The 15,941-nt window shown below is 38.3% G+C and overlaps 4 protein-coding genes across 5 annotated transcripts in view; all 4 read right to left on the bottom strand.

The window, feature by feature from the left end:
• Positions 1-15,941, bottom strand: part of LOC146472245 (E3 ubiquitin-protein ligase TRIM45-like) — a 215,895-nt gene that overhangs the window by 4,911 nt on the left and 195,043 nt on the right. The window lies entirely within an intron of this gene.
• LOC146472255 (E3 ubiquitin-protein ligase TRIM45-like) overlaps positions 1-15,941 on the bottom strand; it is a 53,146-nt gene that overhangs the window by 4,911 nt on the left and 32,294 nt on the right. The window lies entirely within an intron of this gene.
• On the bottom strand, positions 7,257-11,168 carry LOC146472260 (E3 ubiquitin-protein ligase TRIM45-like). The gene has a single exon (XM_085119639.1). It carries the CDS (start codon positions 10,986-10,988, stop codon positions 8,589-8,591), a length of 2,400 nt encoding a protein of 799 aa, XP_084975765.1. The 5' UTR covers positions 10,989-11,168; the 3' UTR covers positions 7,257-8,588.
• Positions 7,257-15,941, bottom strand: part of LOC146472246 (E3 ubiquitin-protein ligase TRIM45-like) — a 192,502-nt gene continuing 183,817 nt past the window's right edge. Inside the window, exon 2 of one of the 2 annotated variants that reach the window (XR_014866604.1) lies at positions 7,257-7,932. The gene's annotated coding sequence lies outside the window, so the exon portion shown is untranslated. Of the gene's footprint in view, positions 7,973-15,941 lie in introns of both variants that reach the window. The other variant, XR_014866605.1, reaches the window with a different exon arrangement.

Raw genomic sequence — 15,941 nt, 5'->3', positions numbered from 1 at the left:
AAATAAAAATCATTTGTGCAGGAAAGTAATCTTTATTCACCACTATTTGACAAGTTATCTTGCATTTTAAGAAAGAATATGCAGAAGTCCGCGTCAGATCAGGTGATACTTGTTTTGTTCAAGACCCGATTTGTTTCAGTCACGCGATTGAACAGTTAAGTCACGCCAATCCTCAGTTACGTCACGCGATCTGGGTCACTTCGCGCGATTCAGTATTTTTGATCGGTTTACCGAACTAAATTAATTAGTCCTCGTTTCTCTAGCCGATAAACAACTGGCTAATACTTAATTTAGTGCCGCAATCCCAAGTAGCATAAACGATGTGAATTTCTAAAAAACGGCTGCGTAAAAATTTTCGAAGGAAAGTAAAAGCTTGATCAAACACTTTAAACTCCAACGAAGGAGAATAGCAGCGGCCTTGTTTTTTTTTTACTCAATAAGAGTTTTCAAATAGGGATAAGAAAAGCAAATGAATTTATAAAACGCGTGATTCGTTGTTTTTGCTAAAACGTAAAAACAAACAAGTAAAGCTCTAAACTGTGACTTTGTTTATTCAAAGTTTAACAATCGACGCAGACACTATCGACTCGTTTGACAAACATGTTTTAACATATTTTTACAGATATAAAGTTTTCCTTTCAGTAACTAGTTAGAAAATGCTTGAATCAGTTGGCAACCAGTTAATTATACATTTTTTCATCGTAAAAACTGATTAAGTTAATTGCATCACTCAGTCTACTCCGCTTATTACGAATAAAAATTCTCAGCTTTCCGAAAACGCGCAATTTTCTAGCCTCTAAAGGAAGACTTGAGAGTTTCTGTACTAGAGCAGGGCCCGGTTGTTCGAAAACCGATAAACGCTAACCCTCGATTAGAAATCTCGTCTCGCTTATTTTAAATGGTTTCAAGCGCTAATTTTAAGCTAACGGTAAAGAAAAGTCTAAGTGAAAACTGAAGGATAAAAATCTTTTGGAAGAATCTTTATTGATTAGTAATTAAACTTGAATGAAAGTTTATGTTAACCCAGGTCTTAACCGGGCTTTGAAAACTGAGCCCAGGCTTATAGATCGACGGGCAAAGTCGTCCGCTATTTGATTGCCAGTTATGGATAAGGCTTCAACGCAGAATTTGTACAGGTAAGAAAAATTTAACCCGAAACAATGGAATAGTGAAATCACAATCACGTGTATGTGATGATCCCTAGCGACAGTGACATCTCAAGCAACAAGCGAAATAAACTCAAAGCACTCAGTACGTGATTCTAGATCTGTTTATTTGAATTAAAGATAGTCACAGTAACTGTTCATTCTTTTTACTTAAGTCGTTGTGCATTGTGTATTTTTACAAACTTGTAATTTAATGATTTCAAGGGTAAATTTGTTCTTCCACTGAAACGCGTGCCCTAGATCAGTTCATCAAGTCAAATACAGCTTGTTGTAAAAAGGCCGACTTATCTTTCTGAATACGAGAACTCGTAATTGATGGCATGGAGTGGTCATCAATCTTCAAGAGAGGTGGTTTGGGACTCTTGAGCGCTGTATTTGCTTGAAAATGGCATTGGATAAAAGTCATATTTTCAGACTGATATTTTAACCAGTGAGCGGGGAGCCGGCGTTCTTCTTTATTTCTCGCGGGCGGCGAAGCTGCATGAGAGGTTTTCTCTGAACCCCTTCGTATAAAAACTTTAAATTTGACTTTTTGTGATATTTATCAATCACTCCACGCAAACGAGTCTAGGAATAAGAACACAGAATACTATAAGCAAATTACCGGGAGAGAAGTGAAAAGAACAGACCGATCATTAGAGAGTACAATTTGACTATATTTACACTGTAAAAGTTGACTAGTTAAAACAACCAATTAAAATTGTCGCCAAGTGCATCTGAGAGAACCCTTTTTTTTTAGTTGGTTTGACCAATTTAAAAAGGTTTAAATTAACTGGATTCTTTTGGTTTGAAATAACTGATTTAGAATAAGTTAAAATAACTATCAATTAGGTCATTTTGACCTATTTGTTTAGCTGTTTTTACTTTAATATATATGTTGTTTTAACCACTTAAAATATTAGTTTTAACCATTTTTTATAGAGTTAGAATAACCAATATCCTTGGTTGAAATAACGTAATTCATTTAGTTAGCGACCATCCAAAATTAGTTAATTCAACCATTTAAAAAAGTACCCGGGGAGCATCTGAGAGAACCCATTCTTTTTAGTTATTGTTAGTTAATTTAACTAAAAAAAAATAGGTTACAATAAATTGTTAATTTTAACCACAAATAAATAGTTCATTTAACCCATGTAAAAGAGTTAAAATAACACATTTAAATGGATCATATTGGCAAACAATTTCGGTTACATGCATCTTTATTGAATGAACAGGCAGTCAAATATATACATATGCAGTAAACAATGGTTCCATAGAAAGGGAAATTAATGATCACATCTTATCTACAAGAAATATATCGGCTGTGAACTTTTTTTCTTTCTTTTACCTGCTAATATTCATATAATAAACAACCTAAAACTATAATTTTTGAAAACCCAGCCAAGTAAAGAGGTGATACAGGTAAATTTCTTAGGATCTTTGAAACGGGAGCTCATCAGTTGGCCGAAAATTGCAATATCGTGTTTGCACAGGTCCGCGTAGAAGAATTGTGTAATATAGAAAAAGCCCCACATTAGATCATGCTAAGGCGGGGAGTAAAGGGGGGGACTACAAGTAAACTTGATTTGAAAAATCACGATAAGCATTATTACCTTACAGGATGCCGAAGGTGGTAACACAGTGGTTATAGTTGATGAAGTAGGAAAAATGGTTCTGCTTTAAGCAGTTAACGGTAAAGCTTTGTTAATTTAGTTGGTAGAATAGTAAAACAAAAAAGCATATATATTTCTTCGACCACTCCTAGAAATCCAAGACAACATGGTTTTAAGTCCTAAGTGGTTTCAATTTTAAAACAGTTTTCATTCAAACATTTGAATGCGATGGTTATTAAACTCTGCCACCCCCAAGGACAGTTAAGCTCTCCTACAGACAAACTTTTCTTTCTAAAAGATAAAACAGGTTTGAACTGACATGGTTTTCTTAACATAGCTTGCTCCGGTGAATAAATAGCAGGGAGCCGACGTTCTTGCTTGTTTCGGGCTTTCAGTTGCAGTAGTTGTCAGTGTCAATGAAGGAGCATAGACAAAGAAAAGACTCAGGTCAACAACATTTTGTTATTTCCAGACTGATCTTTTCGCCTGCAAGCAGGGAGTCGACGTTCTCGCTTGTTTCGGGCGGGCGGCGCAGCCGTGAGAGGGAAAGTTTTTCCATTGCGCCAGGCTCCCTTCGCTCGCCGGCTTGCAACTCAAATGTTCTCCGTTCGCACGAAACAAACAAGAGCACTTTCTCATTGGTGACTGATATATTTATACTTGCCATAATTAGAGGAAACTCGTGGCAATGCGATATGGTAAGTCAACAGCGCAAGAGCTAGAGATTTAGCATTGCGTTTACGTGAAACGGCAAACGTCACCTTGCCGTTTCACGTTTCACGTAATATATATATTTAGCCAAGCCTAAAAGCGGAGCTCCACAATAGAAGTCTGCTTATTGTATGAACGTAATAACCTTATGAGTTCCTCATCAATTCTGCAGTTATATAGAACATTTTTAATGCATATGCAGCTAACTGCTCATCAACAATAACAATGTAAAACAGAGGCAAAATTACTGAATGCTGATTTGTTGTAACAGAGGGCAGTTTTTCGTAATTTCCTTTCACCGAGGGCAAAATTACTTACTCCTGATTGGTCGAGCGGCGAAAATGCTCGCTGCTGATTGGCTGAACTCGACAGTTTTACATTTTGTTGGTTTCTGCATTTTGTGTAAAAAAAAAAAAAAAAAAACAAGTTCTTTGAGGTTTGAGGTTCTTTCGAAGTTCGACTCTTTAAGCCGTGTTCTTTGTACCAAAAATAGATGGAAATCAAGTGCCGCAGCTAGGAAGGAAATTGCTAAAGGTTAATTTTGGTGTCTCTCAAAAGAAACAGCAAAAGTTTATTTGTGTCAAAAGCTAAAGACTTGGATCGGATTGATTTTATTTTGTTTGGTTGAGAAACTGAAATCAGTCATGGCGTTAAAGTGCTTTCAACGAACTATAACCGAGCATGAAAGTGTCCTTTTGATGGGAGAAACGAGCAGGAAGAAATTACTCCGCAAGTTCCTTCTTTGGATCCACCGTTTGCTATTTTTATCGATCTATGTTCGTGTGATTTCCAAGCAGTAGGAAGCTTCACAGCTCAGGTGATCAATTAATTGACGCCTAACATTTGATTTATCGTTGTTAGTTTGCTCCTGAATTAAACTTGTATTCTCTCTTTATTACATGTGTATAAAGGGAACTGTTCTCGTCGGTTTTGTTTGTTTTGTACGCTACGAAAAAATTAAATAATTTGTTGGTTTGCCTGCGCCTTCGATGAATGTTTTACTGACTATTTTACAAAGGTTCCTTGATAGTTTTAGGAACATTTTGCTCTCTGTGTGATAAAAGCGGAATTTAAATGGACTCAAAATGATATTTTCTGTTTTTATTATTGTTTTTAGTTTTTAAGATGATCGACCAACGCGCGCTACTGGCACTGTCACTGTCTAGTAAATTTTGCTTATCAAGAAGGCCGTACGCTATAAACCTCAGAGAAAATGGATACAATAACCAAAAAACACACTGCAAATATATCTTTGAGTAATAAACGGAAAAAGCACTGTGATAATTCATAGCAATAAGTACAGAAATAAACTGAACAACGATCTTTGAAAAATTCACAAAAAACAAGCGAATAAATGTTTTGCGTAAACTTTGTTTTGATGAAAATGAAATCACACTTTAATTTTGTATTCCCTTTTAACGTTCTTTGAAAAGACTTTCGGTGAAAATTACTCACACATCTTAATCTTTGCGGTTATATCCTACTGTTTTAAGTATTTTTGTTTGTTTTCTGTCAAGATTGTCAGAAACTAATTATATGTATAAGAAAAAAAGGAAGAAATATAACCTAACGTAGTTCTCACTTGGACGACAAACACGAAATATCCTGTTTTCACGTCGAAACGGCAACCAGCAACCTTTAAACGAGAAAAATGGTGGGAAAATCGTGGTCACGTGGTCATGTTTGTCGTTCGCGTTTCACACTGACGTACACCCGATGCTAAATCTCTTGTGCAACAGAACCCAATGAATTTTGGGACAGCAGTTGAATCATATGAATAACTAAGAAAAACCGCAAGGGCTCTGAGGACGATAATTTCGCGCGCTTGGCTTCGGTTTCCCTGGAGTCACGAGGAGTACAATGTGTTGTACCCTTATCCTGCGCCCAGAAAGGACTCTTTTCATCTTCACAGAATGCTAAGGGAAATTCTAAAGTTTAGCTATTTTTAAACTGTCACAAAAAAGCTTGTGAGCCGAAACAGTAGAAGTTAAATCCAAGTATTAGAACGTGGAGATAAAATCTTAGAAGAAAAGATTTATTGAGCAATTAAACTATAAAAAATTGCAATAAAGTTGAAAAGTTTAAAAATTTGAAACCATCTCGGTTAAAAGTTTAAAAAAGCGACGACGTTTCGACTTTCACTTAACGTGCGAATACATTATTATCATCACATAATTTCGCTTTTATTCGTGTCTCTTAGGAATTCTTTTACATTTATTTTCGTTCTCATTTCACTCATTGTTGACTTGATAATGACGTTAAGCGAACGTCGAAACGTCGTCACTTTTTTAAACTTTAAACCAAGATGGTTTTAAATTTTTTAAACTTTTCAACTTTCTCGCAATTTTTTATCGTTAAATTGAGATAAAAGCCCTTGAGAATGTTTTGAAGAAAAACGCCATTGCCAGATCTTAAAACAGCCCAAATGTTCTAGCTCACAGACGCTCGCCCCTCCATCCTCGGAGACCCAGGGGTGGGGCTAACATTTCACGGGGCAAATCTTGACTGGCGAAGTCAGTTCCCGCTTTTCGCGAGTGAAATCTTCGCCTTGTCCCAACTAACTACCTCGGGGTCTCCGAGGGTGACGTCTTCTCGGAAACTTGGGAAATGTTTGCTATCAAACTTGTCTTGTTTTCGGGTCACAAGAATTACACGAGATAAATTAGATGTAGAAGATGTGTACATGCTTGGAAACTGCGTGGAAAATTAGTGATTAATGTGATAAAGGCAAGCCCACACGCACCGTTCATAGCCTGGAAAGTAGTAGATCAAACCGCATTTGAAGACCTCCTGGGAAATAAGTGAAAATAGGAATAAGGACAAGGCCGTAGACATCGTTTATTCACTGGGCAGTACCAGGCCAGCCCACAGATGAACCGGCTCTCCCAGAAAATAAGTGATTCTAATTGGATTGGGACATGGTGGTAATACACTTAGGAAAAACATCCTTGTTTCACGGCATCTCTTGTATAAGCAAAGTAATTATTTACCAACATTAATTTCAGATGTCTCTGTAAAAGCGTGCATACACCACAGAATAATTAGAACAACCGATTTCACGGGTGGAATATATACAATACTTTACGGGCCACCAGTTTTCAGTGTACGTTAAGAGTTCCGCGTTCTTCCTAAAAAAGCTTCTAGGTTTTCACCGAACTTTTGAACTAAAAATAATGAGTCGGTTCTTTTGTAGGCATAGGCTTGCACGGTCTCAAAATGGCAGGTTCCGTTCTGTCTCGAATTTTCTCACATTAATAAGAGCCTCTTTATATGATCTATGTTAACTGTATTGGCACGGCTTAAGAGATCTCACCTCACTGCTGCTTCCTTTGTAAAATTTTCGTTGTTCGTGAGAAGGTAGGCTATCCCGGTTACCGAGCTGAAGCATTTCTCATATCAATGCTCCAGCGCAGTTACGGGGACGAAGAAAAAATGTCCTATTAAAGCCTTGATCTCAGTACTGACTGATAATCAATTCAGTACCAAGAACTGTAGATGGAGATTGCAAAACGTAATAGGAACGCTGTATATTCCGGCCTGCGGTTGCTTCCGGCAGCTGCCAGATGATTGCGACAAACTTTCAAAGGAAGAGAAGGCCAAAGTAAAGAATCGCATCTTTTTTACCTCGGTATAGCTGAGCTGAAATTTTCCATGTGAACAGAAAACAAAATTCCTCCCACTACCGGGCTCAAATGGAGAGGCCCTATAACTCCTTTCTAACAGACAAAAAAAAATCAGTAATATAATAGTAGAAGAGACATTTCAAACCACAAAATAAACTCAAATCAACCAGCAATTATCATACTTTTATTTATTAAAACAATCTCAAAACAAGTACAGAAACTATTCAATCACATTCTTTTTACAAACGGCACCAGTTCCATCGATGCAATTTACAGAATTAAAATATTTTAGGGTTTAAGATCCTCAAAAACCAATCTATAAACGAATTAACAATATATAATTCTAACTTATAAAGACAAAACTAAGAGGCGATACTTATGAGATAACGTACAATAAATCTCAGCATAAAACAATGCCGTAAATATGAACATTTCCTTCCCAGAGCTATGAAGTCATGAAATCCTGTTAGACTTGTTTGTGTATCCTGGTAACCTGGCTCTTCATAGAAGCGAGGCTGGAATTGAATATGTTACAATACCATCCTTACTGATTTTTATATGAAAGTCATGTTATTCTTATTGTTAATAGTTTGCATATACACATATAAAGCACTGAGGTTTTATCGAGACAAAGACAACTCCTCGCTTCTAGTCAAAGATCAGGCCACTAAGGAAACAACTATAAAATGGACAAAATAACATATTTATCTAATTTAAGCTTAAAGGCTCTTCGAAATAAAAAGATTGAATCATACATTTGTTTGTTTGACTATTGCTTATCATCGGGTCGTTTTTCTCTCAAAAGGTTTCAACGCAGTACAATAAAGTCATTGAAGAAAGCTATATTCAGCTATTACTTAACAGTATGAGTAAAAGTGTCCTCTACCTTCTACAGAAAACATTAACTTTAATTGCAAAGCAAAGACAGCAAATGCACCCAAGTCCCTTTTAAAACTTTACTGTTAAAAAAGCTCAAAACATAAATTAACAACAGTTACTACCTTACTTAAAATTACAATATGGCGAAACGCATAAAAATTGAGTTCATTCGCAACAAAATTCCTAATGACTTTAAATTTATTCCCATTAAACAGTAATTAGATCATTCAAATGTCACTACAATCAGGCTTCCGTTCTCAAAAATATAATCATAGTTAACGAAATCCAATTAATTTAGCCACAAAAAGCCTGTAAACCTTCCTTTTTTCAATACCATGCAAGCTGGCTACAATATTGTAATAATGGGCAAAAACCAGTATAGGCTTTTTGGCCAATTAATCTCACAAACTATTTTTAATTCATTGATTGATTGATTTAGTTTTTGCCTGTTTCTTTGTTTTGATTTTTTTGTGTGTGTGTGTTTTTTTTTTTGGAAACTAAGTTAAACCCCTGAATTTGCAGTACAACGGTAGAAAAGTAACAACAAAAAATATATATAACCGACTCTAAGACAACACGATTCTTACTTTCCTGAGTCAGGCTGCAGATGACAGTTTTCATTCAAACATTTGAATGCGATTGTTACTGAAATCGGACACAACAATTCTACCATTACTTAAAACGGCGACAGATATTGGAGCTTTAAATTCTCCTAAGTTACTGCCTTCTGTTCCAGACTTGCCAACAAACTTGCCATTCAATTCAAACACTTGTATTCTATTATTATCCCGATCACACACCATTAGGTGTTTGGATTTAGTCACTGCTAAACAACGGGGAGAATTAAACTCACCATCCCCTCCCCCCTTCTGTCCAAATTTATATTGGTATTTACCCTCAGTACTGAACACTTTAATACAGTGTTCATCTCGGTCTGACACTATGAGATATTCATCACACTGAACACAGTGAACAGGATAACTAAAAGAGCCAGGCCCACCTATCTTCCTTACAAACTTACCATCGGTTGAAAAGATCTTTATAATCAGTTTGTTACCTAAATCAGAAACAATAATATTACCATTGACATCCAATGATAAACCCCAAGGATTAGAGAACTGACTATCAAGGCTTCCTTTCCCACCAAACATACCCATGTACCTACCCTCCCCACTGAAAATCTGGATTCTATGGTTTTTCTTGTCAGCTACGAAAATATTTCTGTTATTATCAAAGCAAATTCCACAGGGGAAGCTAAATTCTCCCTGATTGGAGCCATTGCGACCGAAGGATCTTAAGTAATTTCCACCACTGTCAAAGATTTTCACCCTGTGGTTCCCAAAATCACTTACTGCTATCTCATCCGTGTCACTCACTGCCACCCCCCAAGGACGGTTAAACATTCCTACATACGAACCTTCTTTTTCAAAAGATAAAACAAGTTTGAACTGAAATGGTTTTACTAACATAGCCTTCGAGAAGGCTCCCTGCTCCGGTGAAAAATAGCGAGAGGCACTCGGCGAAGGAGAGCGTCCAACGCCTGCAACGCTATTTTTTCCCCGAGCGGAAAGATTCCATGAGCTCACAGCCTGCTCGCGGGCTTTTACTAGCAAATCATAAGGACTGCCACGAACATGTTCACCGTTTACCTTAACATTAATTGAATATCTGCCTTGTTCTTTGAGAGAATAGCTGATCTTATACTGTCCATTCTTGTTATCACTGATTCGCACTTCTGTCCCGCACTCTCGTCCTCGTTGGTGTCGGATCTCCACCGTCACACGGTCACGTTTATTGTAACACTGTCTTCCCTCTGCGGTTTTTGTTGTCAAAGTGAGTTCCGTTTCACGTCCAGCAAATGTTTCATTCAGTCCTTTTCCTTCAGCTATTGATTGGCTTGCTTTCGTTTGATGCAGTATCTCCAAGATACCAATTTCTTCGCTGGTGACAGTGTCTAACAGCTTTTGATTTTGCAGGAAAACGAAAACTGGAAGACTTCCAGGGTCATGGACAACTGGTTCGCCTTGAACATGTACATGTATTCCCTCAAAGATTGTTTCTGGTGAGGTATTTAGTCCCACAACCTCAATGTTGTTACATCGCATTAACAGTTTGTCAGCTTTTTCTAGTGATGATTCAATCAGTTTTATTTCATTCTCGATCTTGTTCTTTTGTGTTGTTAGACTTTCAAACAACTTCTTTGTCTGCCTTTCCACCGCTGCGAAAATATTTTGTTTCCTTGCTTCAATGATCGCGAATAAGTCATCTGCAAATTTCTGAACATTTCTTTTCAGATCTTCGCCTTGTTCTATCAGTTTAGGGTAATCTTTATCGAGTTGCTTAACTGCGTTCTTCTTTGCTAGTAAGTTCTGTCTCTGTGTTTCCACAATATTCTTCATTTCAGTCTTTCGTCTTTCAGCTTCGTCTTCTATGTGTTTTAAAGCGTGACCAGAATGCTGCAGAGTTACACACGTTTGGCAGACGGCCAGTTTACAATTCTCGCAGAAGAACTCCAGTTCTTTTCTCTCGTGCCGTGGTTCTGAACAAAACGTGGGCCGCTTGAGTACATCCTCGTAGTCCTTGTCTTGGAACTCTTTCACCGCCAGAACGCGGTGATCTTTGTTTGTTCGCATTATGTTGTGTCCAATTAGGCACTGTTCACAATAAAACATGCAACACTGAAAACAGTACGAAGTTTCAGAGCTTTTCTTGTCGCAATTTCCACAAGTTACTTGGGTGTTGTTGCATTCTTTAATGGCCAGCACATCAATCAAGCCGTTCAGATAAAAGCTGGTCGGAAGATCCTTGAGATCGCCGCTTGCAGGCACTCTGCAAAGGGTTTGGCACTTGGGACATTTGACTGTGTTTTCACCGCCGCTTGTCTCATACCAATGATTTAAACACTCTAAACAGAAACTGTGCAGACAGGATAGCTGTTTGGGATCCGTAAATATACTCGAACACACTGGACAAGACACTTCTTCGCGAAGATTATAAAACAGCGTTCGGATATCCATGTTGTCTTCAACGAACAAGCGAGGAAATCGAACACAATGGAATCTTGTTCTTGTGACTTTCTATTTTCAGCCTTTCTCGGAATTAGAGAGCAACGAGCCAATCCAGTGTTGCCAATCATAGAACGCTGATCTGAGAGGCTGTTTGTCCTTCTTGGTTTCATTCTCGACCCCAGTGCTTACGCTTCTAACAATCTGAATGACCGCCGGTCATGCGCACAAGAGCTCTGGAGTCGAGAATGTCTTGGTTTGTATCAGTTCTAGGAATCTGCCCCTGCACAGCCCAGTTTTAATAACATGTCAATCTTGTCTTTGACAAGTTTAATATCGGTGACTGGGAAAAACGTAATCTTCCAATCAACTGATTACTTGGTAGAATCACGCGATGTCTTGAGCATGTCACGCGATCAGTCTCATGGCGCGTTACAGCGTTTTTAGGTTTTCTAAATTGCTACATACATACAATTCTCGCTTTGCGGACACCTTGCTATTACGGACACTCTGATTTAATAACACGGACAGCAGCTAAATCCCTGGCAAAAATAAATTAGTAAGTAAGTAAGTAAGTAAGTAAGTAAGTGAACTTCATTTAAACAGGGTGGCCCAATCAGCTATGGGGCTGTTATCCTGAGGGGCCCTGTATACACCTAAAATTATTATAACAAAGTAATGAATGGTATGAGAAAAAAAATTACAATATACATGATACTAATAAACACTTTAGGGTTAAAATATTACAGGATAGAAAAAATAAATAAAAAACATTTGCACACCAAGAAAAATCTATGCAAAATCGTGTTTCATTATTAGTCGCTTAAAAGCCTCCAAGGACGCTGCCTGTTTGTATGTTTCAGGTAACGAGTTAAATAAAATCGTTCCGGAGACATTTGACTGAAATAAATTCCCGCTATAACGGACTCTCGCTAATAAAGACATTAACACTCGGTCGCGGGGGTGTCCGCAATAAAGGGTAGTTGACTCTATAATATAAATAAGCGAGACACTGAATTTTTAGTGCCAAAATTGTATTTAAAAAAAGTCAATCTCTAGGAGATTTTTGACATACACAACTACGAAACAGTTTTAACGTATTCAGTTAAAGACTTCGACAAAGTCAAGCATTTTTTTGCTATAAAGAGATGAATACAAACCAACCAACCAACAAATTGACTGTATCACTCTCTCTCTCTCTCACTCTTTACACTCTGAAAATTTATGCAGACACTCACTTCACGCGTTTTACACAATTAATCATATAACTTCCTGCCCTAGCGGCAAAAAAACCAAGGAGAGCTTGTTGAATTAAAGAGAAGAAGAACTATTACAAAGTGTCTTACAAGTATTGAAATATTTAAGTTTTACTCTCCGTTTGTAGACAGATTAAGGAGTATTTTGAACGAACTCGTGGTATTGTGTAGGCAATATTATTACATGATGTCTTTAATTATGCCAGTTTCAGTTTCCGGTGAGTTAACGAGAGTGTATCGAAGACTGAGAGGCCGGCGAATTTTCTCCTTTGAATTCTTTCTTAGCTGTTACTTACAGTATCAGTAAAGTTGTTTTCCATCGTTGTAAAGTCGAAGCTCTCGTAAGCGGACACCCTCCTGGAACGCCAAAAAAGTGTCCGTAACTGGAGCTGGCCGCTTCCGAGAATGGTTCTCGTAAGCGGCCATCTAAAAGGTGTAGGGGATAGATGGCCGCTTATGGAAGCTTGCCCAGCTAACAATAAATACAGCACCGTATTGGAAATACAAAAAAATACCGCCGTACTAAATGACATTTTCGTTTTATTGTGCCCAATACTTTACAACCCTACGATATCATGACGATAACTGAACCGGTATTACAGTGTATACTGCAGTACTAGGACTTTCCCTTAATATATAAAAACAACAAATTACAATTGCAACCAACAGAGGATGTTAATAGGATTTTCTTTGGGTGTCCGCTTACGGGAGCTTAAAAACTTGTAATATCTGAAAGTGTCCGTGGCCGCTTACGGGAATTCGTATGGGAGTTAAAACGGGGTTTCAAACAAAGCGGCCGTAAGTAAAGCTGTCCGCTTACGAGAGTGTCAGAGCTTTCGACTGTACTGAAAAAAAATTAACTTTTCTTGCGTCACGCAAATGCACTCAAGTGTCTTTTACAAAACATTACTGGTAAGAAGTTCAAAATATAAATTAACACTTTAGTAATTAAACCTTAACTTATTACTCGGCCCGTAAGGCGGACCGAGTCAAGGTTTCGGTAGCATTATCAAATTCTTTTTTCTCTTTGGGGTCGCGATGGGCCGAGAGATAAGACTTCGGGCCACGAGTTATTGTTCTCGGTCTCGTTTTTTGTACTCGAGTGGCACGAGTTTTTTCGGGTTCTTGTACTCGGGCCGTGAGGCACCGAGTTAAGTAATCGGGGAAGGGGAGGGGAGGGTCCCGAACTCCCTCATTCTTTTTGCTTCCTAAGCTCCCCCTCCCTTTCCCCGATGTTTTCTGCGAGTCACCATTCTTTCGAATCAAAACATTTGGCGTCGGTTGTGACGCGTTCGTGAACGTTTCCCTTAGCGCAGAGAGGGTTCTGGAGTCGTTAGAACAAAAAGGTGAAGGCAATGATAGCATGTCGAGTGGCGAAGAAAGCTAAAACGTAAGGATTAAAGCCCGTGGATATAGCATAAGAGAAAAGGAGGTAGCTTGAACATGGTGCATTCCGTTTCGTCCGATTAGCGAGGGTGACAGTTGTGCAAGAAATCATGAAGCTTTGGAAGGTTTGTCGCAAGAGCAGCACGCGCATGAATTTAACTCTGCATGATGTAGATCAGGGTGGGTATCGAAAACGCGAATGCGAAATCGAAACAGAAAAGTGTAGTGATGTTTTGAAGCTTTCTTCGGGACCCTCGCAAGACGCTGCAGAATGGTCAGAAAATTCAAAGAATTCCAAAGATTCGAATGCAGACCTCACCGCAAGCCACGCGAATGTTTTACAGAAGAAGAATGGTCATGTCGAATCGAACGATCGATCGCAAGTGCACCCTCGGATGAAGAGGGGAAAAGGGAGACTGTTTTTGACTAGCTTTGATTTGGGTGACCACAATAAGACTTATTTTCCAATTTGAATGTATAGAAATGTAATCGGTGACGCGATCGCTATCGTGTCACACTCAGTCCTGCGATGACAATTCTCGTGTTTGATTCCTCCGCCGGAAGAATCCTGACCCCGGCATGGGTTATCGCGCGGAGCATTTTTATTACAAAACGCGAAACAAGGCACGTGCAGAAAAATTGGCGGGCCAAGGAATACATCACGGGCGACAAAATTATGCGAACGTACTTGCAATTTTGTCATCAGTTTTTGAATTTGTCCATGGATTTGTTCAAGAAGGAAACCGTTTTGTCAACAAACTTCATTAATTTGTGCCCTAGCCTGCTCATAGAGCTTTGTTTGGCTAAATCATGTTTCATATCGTTGATACATCTGAGTAAAAGAATTTGAGCTTACATGGATAAGTTGATATTAGAGTGTTTATGTCAGTGTATACTAAATAGAGAATTAGGAATTGTCAATTGTACAGAAATTTTTATCCATCGTCGACAAATGCTTCCCAAAGAACCACCCAATAAACAAGATCTTCAAAAGACAGACACTAAAACTCAGCTATTCATGCATGCCAAACATGAAAACCATCATCGCATCACTTAAAAAAAAACAGATACTCTCAAATGTAGCAACAACCCCAAACCAAAATCATGACCCGAGCTGCAACTGCAGGAAGAAAGCAGAATGCCCACTTGATGGTACTGATGCCTCCAAGCGAACGACGGTAACAACAACTGAATTGTACGTGGGACTGGCACAACACATTCTTCCGAAACGCCAACAGACGCATTGCAACGGAACTATCTGAACAATATATGGACCCTGACGGACGCAAACAAAACATTTCTAATTAAATGGAAAGTGATCAAAAAGTTCAAACCCAATAATAACATGAACAAGAAATGTAACCTATGTCTCCACGAAAAGCTGGGTTCCGTGGAAAAGATCTTAGTAGCCTGAACAAACGCAATGAATTACCACTGAAGTCCATACCCTCCACAGAAATAGATATGTACTCAAAACCTCTCGAAAAACGTAAAGTAACCGTTTGTATCATGGCACGTGAATTGTTTCACGCCACGAGGATTAGTAATTTATCGCCCAGCAAACGCTTGTTTTAAATCACCAGTTCGAATGATTTCATAAATCGATGCCCTCATATAAATAGATGCGTACCCAAAACCTCTTGTATAACGTAACGTAACCGTTTGTATCATAGCACGTGAACTCTCTCACGGCACGTGGAATTGTATTTTATCGCCTAGCAGCTGCTTGCTTTAAATCACCAGTTTTTGATTACTTTATACACTTTACGGTCATTTGTTGAAGTTGCGTGATGAGTATGGTCAGCTCCTGATCATACGAAACAGAGCTGTAGCAATAAAACGATGAATCACTTCTGGAGCCTGAACTATTTTTTCCTGGGTGTATATCTCCGTCTATTTCTATCGATTTTGGGGAGTCAGCGATGCTGGAAGTTATCACTGCTAAAAGATCGTAGGCTTACGCACCACGCAGTCAAATATGGCCCGAGTATAGTATAAGCTGAAAACAGCTTCTTGTTACAATATGAAACTCATAAAAAAATTGCTACAATGTTGTAAATAGTGGGCAGAACTCTCCATATCAGCTTTTTAACGGAGGGATCACACGATTTGTAATATCTTTATCTGTTTTTCAACAAATTGATTTACACACCTGAATATACAGTACAATGGTAGAAAAGTAAAACAAAAAAACTGATATATTCCTTCGACCACTTCAAGAAATCCAAGACAACATGGTTTTACTTTCCTGAGTGGCTGAAGTTAACAGTTTTCATTCAAACATTTGAATGCGATGGTTATTAAACTCTGACACCCCCAAGGA

The sequence above is a fragment of the Pavona decussata genome, unplaced genomic scaffold (assembly GCF_977016875.1).
Source record: "Pavona decussata unplaced genomic scaffold, jaPavDecu1.1 SCAFFOLD_100, whole genome shotgun sequence".
NCBI classification, from domain to species: domain Eukaryota; kingdom Metazoa; phylum Cnidaria; class Anthozoa; order Scleractinia; family Agariciidae; genus Pavona; species Pavona decussata.
This window is presented reverse-complemented; position numbering and strand designations above follow the sequence as displayed.

Excerpts from the sequence above, each read along its gene's own strand:
- LOC146472260 (XM_085119639.1), bottom strand. The coding sequence starts at position 10,988 with ATGGATATCCGAACGCTGTTTTATAATCTTCGCGAAGAAGTGTCTTGT.